Source organism: Pterocles gutturalis, unplaced genomic scaffold, assembly GCF_000699245.1.
Source record: "Pterocles gutturalis isolate BGI_N339 unplaced genomic scaffold, ASM69924v1 scaffold51099, whole genome shotgun sequence".
Lineage (NCBI taxonomy): Eukaryota > Metazoa > Chordata > Aves > Pterocliformes > Pteroclidae > Pterocles > Pterocles gutturalis.
The window spans coordinates 9214-19665 of NW_010132638.1; the positions used below are offsets into that span (position 1 = coordinate 9214).

General features: G+C 36.7%; 1 protein-coding gene across 1 annotated transcript; it reads left to right on the top strand.

The window, feature by feature from the left end:
• Positions 1–2384: 2384 nt before the first annotated feature.
• On the top strand, positions 2385–9006 carry LOC104467228 (neuropilin and tolloid-like protein 2; the record flags this gene model as incomplete). Its single annotated transcript, XM_010080933.1, has 5 exons — positions 2385–2441; positions 3912–4052; positions 6003–6251; positions 8689–8733; positions 8823–9006. Coding segments are annotated over 5 exons (676 nt in total), but the record flags the coding sequence as incomplete, so codon positions are not given.
• Between the last annotated feature and the right edge of the window lie 1446 nt (positions 9007–10452).

A 10452-nucleotide genomic window follows, 5' to 3' on the forward strand; every position in this document is an offset into this window, starting at 1 on the left:
AAAATATCTGAAAACTATTGTCAATCATTTGTTAATAAAGATGGGATATTAGTTTATTTTATTTGCTTTAAAGACTAGTGAACATCCGTAACTTGAAGACCAGTAATGGGTACTAGATACTTTCTTCTGAAGGAGGAATTTTCAATCTAGAGTGAGTCAGCAATGATTAATGATTGATACTTTGTAATGGGATAATGAAAGTTAGCAATTATATTTTCAGTATATGAATACTGATGAAAGTACAGAATTCTTGCAAAGATGGAAGTTGCAAAACTAAGTTTCAACCTACTATCTCATAATCCGTCCCTAAAAATCAAATAAGCTTCTAGGAATATAACACTTGTTTGCAAGACCCATATGGTATTTTAGAACACCCACAGTTGTGAACTCAACTTACAAGGAAAAAAGCGGTTATTGGTATGGAAAGTCTCATAATTATATACCATCTATTTTAATATGGGTGGAGAGAAGGAAGGGCAGCAGAAACATACATAATAAAATACAAGTGCTAGATGTGGACACTTTCAGGGGCAGACTTTGATTCCTTTTGTCTTTCCCCAAGATAATATATCTATGCCAGCGTTACAGTAACACCTAGATAAGTTCAGTCAAGATCACAATAGTTCACAGTCAGTGCGTGCTCACTCTGGAACTCTCTAAAGGGCTGAAAGTCTAACAGCAACACAGGAAAAATCACAGATAGAAAAAGTGCCATTTCAGCATGAGCCACTAAAATGCCTGAGCAACAAGAAGGGAAAATAAAATTAGCTTCTTGAGTGTGACAGTAAAATTCAAAAATTTTTTTTCCTGCAGTGGTGAGGCTGTGCCTATCTGACTTGGTATTAACAAGACACTAAGAACATGAGAAAGGCCATACCAGGTCAAATCTAAGGTCCATTTAACCTGGTATCTTCTTTCACAGAGATAAAAGCAGAGGTCTCAGAAAGAATATAAAAGTAGAGCAGATTATATTTGTCCCAAATATTATCTCAGACTTCTAACGACTTACGGCTTAAGGAGTTCCTGAAACAGAATGTTCGTAACACATTAAGGATGCATTATGAAGTATGTGCATTAAAAAAAAAAAAATCTTCATTTACTATGAACATGCTGCCTGCTAACTTTGTCTGGTACCCACTGGTTCTTGTATTGGAAGAGACAAAAAGTAGTTGCTCTCTATTCAGCATCCCAATGACACTCGTGATTCTATAACTTGTATCCTATCTTCCCTCAGCCAGCTTCTGTCCAAGGCAGTCCTAGCCTGCTCAGCTACTTCTGTAAGATACACGTCCAGAATTTTAAAGATACTCAAGATGGAAGCAAATGGAATATTTGAAGGGTGGCATAATTATGTACTCCATTTCATTCTCTTTTCCCTTTCTGGTAATCCCTAACAATTTGAAGTAGACAAAGCATTTTAAGAAAACCTGGACATTAAGCCTGGTTTAAAACAGTGGAACATGGAATCTTTAATATGTGCTGTTCAGATTGACACTTCTTGGGGGCAGTGAAAACATAAACATAAGGGAAAAGCCAAAGCAAAACCATCTAGACAGCTTCTTTTTAGGGAAGGGAGGAAGGAAGGAGAAGGAGGGCTGGGAAAAAGAGTATAACAAAACCTTTAGTGGGTCCAATATTTAGTCAAGTCAAATCTAGAAAATGCCAGCACGTACCAACACCTGAGACTAACACAACACTTCAGCAAACCAGAGTGCTTGCAACAGTGTACATCCTAACAGTGTCCACAAGCTAGCTGTTGTCACTGCTCAGAGTAAGTCTCTCCATTGTTAGAACATGTATCTGCTCATTTTTTGCTGCCACATCATTTGCAGAAATCACTGGTGTTGTGCCAGCATCACAAGTACCAGTCTTGTAAGCACAGTTCTGTAGTGCTCCTGAATCCTTGTAGGGATGAGATCATGCAGGATCTCCTGTGGTCCCAGTTGATTTCTCGGAAGCTGGAGAAGTCTTTTGTACATGTTATACATACGGAGCTTTAGGGTAAATATGTTTCAATATAGCAGTGAAACTTCTAACTTCAGGATATAAAAGTTATATAGAAGATAGATACCATTTAATTTTATAAAATGCTTGCAAATCAATAGATAATCTAGAAAATATTCTTAAAACCCCCTCAAACAATAAATTGCTATTCTCATGTATGCTTTCTTAAGGAACCTGGAAGAAGAACTGACAGTGCATTTAGACTACACTGGTTTTCTAAAGTTGAAATTTTAAGAAAGCATATAAATGAATTATGTGTTTTGTATGTTCTGAGTTGTTGTGGTTAGTGATTCTAGGATTTACGTGAATCACGACTGCAGAAAATGGCCTATAATCCTGATGAATTACTGACATATTTGCTGTCTAATTTCTCTCATCAGTGTTGCTAGTAACAGTCCTTGTAGTGGAAGGGATTGCCGTTGCACAGAAGACACAAGGTATGATTTTGGCTTGATGCTTTTCTTTCAAAAAAATGTAACAGTTTGATGATTTTTAATTAAGCACTATAACTGAAAGAAAGTATTTGTGTTCAGGTATTAAATATCTCTTGAATTATTAAGATGAGTTCCAGTTTTTTCCATTTTCCCCCTATTTACTGCATTTTTTTCCAACGGAACAAAAACATCCAGTCACAAAGAACATGGACATTCTATGGTTTTAGATCTCACAGGTGGCAAAAAAACCACCACAGGAATTCATGTTCTCTGTATCTGACAACAAGCTTTTCAAATAGTCCGCCCACAAACATTTTTGAAGCCCACTGAGCGAGGAAGGCATCAGTTTCACAAACCTTATTTTCTCATATGTGGGATTAATCCACACATAGAAGAGAAGAATTCCTTGAACTGACACCTACAGGATTTCTTTGAACAACTTCTGCAGAAGAGACTAAATTTTCACCCCCATAAATCAAAAAGCTGCCAAGATACCAGTAGAAGGTGATGCAATTTACTGGAGTCAGCTAAGACCTGTAGCAGCATGGGCTCCCTTTCAAAGGCCTGCAGAGAAAAACTGCATAAATATAAAAAGCATTATAAGAGCACCCTGTGAGATTTAGGAAAAATCTAGCAGAAACAACATATCCTGTGTCTTATTATCTCCAGTTCTGCTGATACCAAGGGGAAAGGTCAAAGGTACTTAAGAAGAATATCAGAGAGATCATACTATTCCCAAATCCTTTCTCCTTGGATAAGGACATGTGAACTAACAAAGCTCCTGCAAATGGTCTAGTATGGTGCGCTAGTTTAGTAAACTGCATAATCTCAGTCAAGGATCATATTTCCCTGTACACCAAGAAAAAGACCTTTGATGTTAAATGAGACCCTTAGCTACCAGTGCGATCTACCTCTTGCTAGTAATTTTATTAACTCCCATTACTGTATTAAGTGTATTTACAGATTATAATTCATTCTGTTATAAGCATTTTGTATTCCAACAAATTATTGTAAATAGATATTCAATCTAAGAGCCATGTACTTTAGTATACTCTGGAAGCAGGGCCAAAAATAGTAAAAGCTAACAAATATTTTGGATTGTATTTGCATAGGAATGGAGAAGACATAAGCCATAAAATAACACTGCCTTATGGACAGCCACTGTGACTGTTTGATTTAGAAAGAAGGCATCAAAAATTCTAAAGTGACTTGGGTGAAAAAAAGCCTACTCCCTCTTTTCCCCCCCAAAGGATTACTGGACGTATTTGATATTCAAAAACTGATTTCATTAGGATCACTAAATTAAACCTAAGATTTTCCTAGCTAGATATTAACAAACAGCATATTAGAGGGTTTTCAACCAAAATTAATTTCTTCTTTTATAGGATATGTATGTCAGTGTTTTACTTTTGCAAAATCAAATTTGCACGCTTACAGAAGAAACTCATTTGATCACTTCTTTTTCCACTTAAGGTGGGCAAAATATTGGACTGAATCGCATTACTCCTACCCAGTGTGACAATTGGGTACGGACAAGTAATGGAGGACATTTTGCTTCACCAAACTACCCCAACATGTACCCACCAAATCAAGAGTGCATCTATATCTTAGAAGGTACATGCTGTATTTGTGTTTTGTTATGGTGTAATCTTACTGTTAAATGGATAATCTTGGACTGTTAAAACTCAGCCATTTTACTATACTGTCAAGTATTGTATAGTTATACTAGTAATATAACCAATTCTGCAGCCATCTGGTTGAACAAGCAGCTAAATTTGCTCTCTGAATAATAACAAATTAATAGAAAATGCAAACGTTCAGGAATTAGCTATATGGAATAAGACATTCTCCTCACAGCCAGAAAAGCAGCATCAGATCTACTGTAATTGATGAAGGCACAGAACTGTTAAGATAAAAATTGTAGCTTGTTATTGTAATATCACTTCCGATATTGCTGATAATAAACTGTAGAAGATGGTTGAAGACTATATTCTGTCTCTCACAAGCAGAAAATCTTTATGCTGTCCTTTATTAATAGAAAGGACACATGTGACTGCCGTAGCACTGTATGAAAAAGATGAAGATTTGTTAGCGCTGCTGAGATCACTATTAAAATTACATTATGAGGACAAAAAAAATTTCATTAACTAGGATAAAACCACATTCCAATGAGAATGTCTTGGATAAAGGCTGCAAGTCTTAGGACACACTCATTATTTTCTCCTTTTACTAGAATGCACCCAAAACCCACTGGAGTCAGCTAAAAACGTCAGTCAGCTTAATCATCAGATTCATATCAGTTAATTGAAATATTTCAAGTAACATGTTTCAGCGAGTTTTTATTTGTACAGTATAGTACTGGTTCACAGATACCCTCGTTTTCACTTGTGTACATGCACATGTGAAGTTTTGCAGCTTCCCTGCCAGCAAAGGGACTGGAGAGCAGGTATCTTGTCCAGCTTCAGAGTTCAGACATACCAGGTCCATTGCTGGATCTCCCTTGCACAAGGCAGTTTCCATGGGGCACGGAATCCTTTTCCACACCTCTGTCCTCACTGTCCTTATACAGAAACATGGGTACCCGGGTGAGACAAAGGCCCTCCACAATTTCTGGCTAAGATATGGTCTTCCTGCAGAACACTGCCAACACGTGCAAACAGCTACAAATGCTTTTAGCTCATGTGTAAGTAAGGCATAAGGTCTAAACAGAGTGTTAGAGACATATGAGTAAATCCTTTTTGCATTCAGAAGAAATAGACAGCATGTGATGGTTTTTTTTAATGCTGTCATTCCAGATACCAGTTAGTATCTGAGAGTTCACATAGCTCAATAGATGACAAGAAACACTAAAGCTATTCATACAAGATGAAGTCACAGTTCCAAACTACAGATGTGAAAGTCCAGTCACAAAGTAGCCATAGCTGCATCTCATCAGAATGTAGGTGCTTGATCCAAATCCTGATGTTAGGCTGTCACTGGTTCAGGCTGACCAACATCTGCAGTCACCTGCATATTAATAATAAGCACTTACACTTCTCTGAATATCCTAATAAAAGATGTTTCCTGCCAAAGGATCTGCAAATTTGGGTTTAATGCTTAGGAAATACACCAGTGAGTAGTTCTTCATATATTTTTCTTTTCCATTCTTTTCTGCATCTCTCAATGTTCTGTCATTTTTTATGTACTTTGCTTTCACAAAACACTGGTTTTAATTGATATCTTAATATTAAAACTTGTTTGAATACCTTTGCATATATGTTAATATCTGTTACGTGTGCTGCATTAGATTTACATAATTTCTGAATGTTCAGCCATAAAGATCAGCAAGCAAAAAAATTCCATAAAATTCCCTTAAAAAGTATCTTCTACACAATCATTTTTAAAATTTTTATTGCAGTGTATCTGAGTTTTTGTAGCTGACTGACAGATGTCTTTTGAGAAGTTTATAGTCCCTTTTTTTATCTTGCTGTTTTGGAGGTCTCTCTCTTCATTATTTTATGTATTCATGTGGGTTTTCTATATAGACCTTCATTTAATCTTTTGCTTGATTTTTTTTATGTCTAGCTGCTCCACGACAAAGAATTGAGTTGACCTTTGATGAACCTTATTACATAGAACCCTCATTTGAATGTCGGTTTGATCATCTGGAGGTTCGAGATGGACCTTTCGGTTTCTCCCCTCTCATTAATCGTTACTGTGGTCTGAAAAGTCCTGCACTAATTAGATCAACAGGGAGATTTATGTGGATCAAGTTTACTTCTGATGAGGAGCTGGAAGGAAAGGGATTTCAAGCAAAGTATTCATTTATACCAGGTAAAGATGCCTAAAATTCTGACTGAGTTAGTGACCATCTGCTCCCCTTGGACCCTGTGGATGTGTTTACGCTGGCAGCCTAGAGCTGTGTTTCATAAGTGCTTATGAAGGCAAAGTGACAGTGCGATAGTTACAGTCTCAGTCCTGCTAATCCTACAGCATACTTGACTAAAACCACTTTGGAAAATTGACTGAAGGGACTTACAGGTCTGTAGTTTGCTAGTGAAGAAGTCAGTTGATCTCTTGTTCATGCTGAAGGGTTTGTCAGCTTCCCTCTTTGTTAGTCTAACTTGTACCAGTTTCACCAGTGGTAGTAATGGAAGGAGCATTTGTGTAGACAAATAGCTGGCATTTTCAACAGCCTATCTTCCAGGAATATAAGCTACTATGACAAGAACACCTGAAGCAAATCTACAATAGCACTTCCAACCAGATCCAAAACATTTTAAATCTCCATTCCAAAAAGCCAGAGAAAATATCTGTACAGTCCAAACATCAGCTCTCAGTATAACTAGATGCCCTTAAACCACAGGCTCAGAAAACAGAATTGTTCTTTGCTCAAAATACAGTGTTAGTTTACAGGGTATGAGGGAGATGATAGACAAACAAAAAGTACATCTGCTCTGTGGGGCCACTTAAAGCTGGCAGGGCATTCTTTTTACAAGAAAATTTGACCTGATGCCCTTGTGCAATGCTTGACTGCTGTACTTCATAGATACTAAATGTGTAGTTATCAGCATTTTATTGTCCTTTGGGACAAAAGACAGTATACAAATGTCAGCTCTACTACTACTATAAATGTATACACAGGCATAGCTTTTTAATGTCATCTTTACCCAACTGGCCTTTAACCCTGCAGCACATGGAAATGGTACACACAATTATATGTTACTGCTTATAGAACTGCAGACCTTACTAGGGATTTAGACTTGGAAACTCTTCAGACTAACACAGTGACCAGTCCACTCTGAAAAACATGCTAAAAGGTTTTCACAGGGACAGTAGTTATGCATTTTGGTAAGTCCATTTCCAAAGCCATTTCATTAACATCACTTTCAAAACTAACTTAGCCTACTTCCAGGCTGGAACTTTCAATATACATGTAAACTGTGTAATATTTTCACAACAGATTAGAGCAACCGAAGGACTGATATTTTTCTTTCATTTTCTTTCCTCTACATTTACATAGAATGTGGTAAAATATTTTAGGATTGTGAAAATGGAAGAGGACATGCACATACACCCCTACTTCATAAAAAAAATCAGTTCACAAAGAAGGTTGAAAAGTCTCTTGCAGAATTTTGCATATAGTGATCATAGATTTCACTATGGGCAGCTAAAACAGAGGGCAAAGAAGGCATTTTCTCAATACTAAGTGTTAAGCTCAGGACTGAGGCATTTTAGGGGAAGTAGTAAACTCTCTATGCAGAAAAGCATTTGCAGGACCACAGAAAGAGCCAAATTCTGGAACTCCATTTGGAAAAGAATTTTGTACAAAACAGGCATGCATTTTTGCATGAGCTAGTGCTTTCTTTACATAGATTAACATTTCACACACATTGACACGCTATGATTTGCGTGATTTCTGTTGTCATTTTCTATACCACAGCTGTGGATAGGTGCATCTTGGGAGTTTCTGTGCCAATTTGTGAGGAAACACTAACCTGATCACTGAAATGTAAGCCTTGGACCCAGCCCATTACAGATTCATTTTAAGCCAAGCCCTAGTCTCAGTAAAGACAGGTACCATCAGTTAACCATTATGAAAAAGTATAATTTCAACTGGCTAGTAGTACGCATACTACTACAGTATATACTACGGATACATACACCACCTATACATCACATTTAGAAGAGGGAAGATAGAGGAGCAATCAAGGTGAAATTCTGCCTTCATAAACGATGTCTAGAACTGTGCTACCTGACCTAACAGAAGAGGCATGGGTGCCCAAGGAAAAAGCATTTTTATTACAGAATTGTCCTTCTTCATATTCTTTATTAATAGCAATTAGCAATTTCAAAGTGTTGATATATTCTACAAAACTTCAAATTGTTCATAACTAGACAGACCGCAATCTGATAGAATCGATGCACACAGATCCCTTGTACTCTTGTGGAGCTCAAGTGATTTCAGTGAAAACTGGCATAGTTACATTCAGAATGTAATGTAGGAACAACATAGCGAATAGTAATTTTTGGTCTTATGCTGGAAATTATAGAATTACCTTATTCAGATAAGGTCAATCTTTGTGGAATAATGTTATCATATGAAAAAAAAAAAATCTGTCTCTGTACCCTCCAATCGATTCAGTAAACTTTCTGGCAATTTTTATTATGACACAATAAAAAATGGACATAATCTTCAGATTATACTAAACCTTGAAGCAATTCCCAAGCACTGATAGCCTTTGTGATTCATGATTTCTTTCTATTACAGATCCTGACTTCACTTACCTAGGAGGTATTTTAAATCCCATCCCAGGTCTAGTATTACAGTAACAATTTCTTTATACATGAAATTTTAAATTAATGTCATATTGCATTTGACAGCAAGCTGTATGTTCTCCCTAGACTGCCAATTTGAGCTCTCAGGAGCTGATGGAATAGTACGTTCCAGTCAAGTAGAACAAGAAGGAAAAACAAAACCAGGACAAGCAGTTGACTGCATATGGACAATTAAAGCTACTCCAAATGCTAAGGTGGGTTTCATTCATATAATTCAGCATATAATGGGTTTCCAAGTCATTAGTAGCAGGTAATAGTCACTAGCTGTGATTTGCATAATGTCTCACTTTTACTGAAAGTATGTATCAGTGGCTTAGGAAATCCAGATAGAGGATTGGTTTTGAAGTTACACTTATACAGCAAGCCCAGAGTGTTCTCTTCCTGTTCCATAAGCAACAGTTTTCGGGGCATTTGACTTGGCCTCTGGTTTTATTGGAAGCCTGCAGGCAAAAATGCAGCTTTGAGAAATTCCAGTAAATCTTGCTGCCATGGTTTAAAATTTTGCCTCCAGTGGTTCTGTTGGCGAATTGGTTCTGTTCAAAGACAACAGAACATGTACCTGCTCCTCCCCAGTCTAATTTGCAGTCCAGCACCTTAAAATCCACTTTCATCCAGTCTGAGCTAAAATGAAAGGCTTTACCTGGAAAGAGCTGAGGAATTATCACTTTTCCTCTTTTGACGTAGCTATAGGATCACAGCCTCTTAAAGTGCCACAATAAAATTTGCTAGAGCTTTTCTGCCCAAGCTCTAAAGGGGCATATTAGCTGCTTGAGCCAAAAATCAGCATTCATTACGTAGGTACCTAATATTTATGGTTGTGCCTACAGAACTAGACACTGCTTATATAAACATCACTATCTTATGCTCATTAAAAACAACTTGAGCTTTATTGTTGGGCAGATAAAAGGATAAAATCCTATTCATAATTCCCAAATACAATAGCTATAGTCTGTTTAAAAAAAAAAACCAAAATAGCTACGTCTCAGTATCATACGCATGTGTAATTCCTTGAGTTGCACTGAATATATTTTTTCTCCATATAGCATACACATCTGTAATTTTGCTTCTGTATGTGTATTAAAGCACATACCACTGCTTGCATGTACATAAAAATTTAAAAATATTTTAAAGCAGTAGCTGCCAAGATGACAAACCTACTCTATGCCTTCATACGCACTCCTAATAGATAACTAACCAGCCTTATTCACCACCTTCCAAATTAGTTCTAAAACAGTAACCTAAAAGATGGTAATAAGAGGACAAGACAAGAAACTAAAACTCCATTAATATGTTTGAGCCTCGGAGGAAGTGACTCAACTCCCAAGAGCCCTATACTAGTCTAAGTAATAGTAGCAGTTCTTCCAGAAACAATAATAAAACCATTTTCTCTCTACATTTCCACTTGAGTGCACCAGGTCTTACACTTAAGTATTTTAATAAATTATTGAATGTTGCCAGAAGGCAGAGTTATAGTTGGGTCAGTCCTGAGATTAGCTCATCATCCTAAATTATTGAGTTAAAACATTACAGAAAAATAATTCTTAGTATTCTGACAGTAGTTTCTCAAGCTTAAATTCTGTCAGAATTATGATGATAAAATTCATTAGATCTGATATGGTGCAGTCTCTTGAGAAAAATAAGACATTTTTAATCTCAATGTGGTTTTGTAATCATCTTTGGGAAGTCATGGGAAATG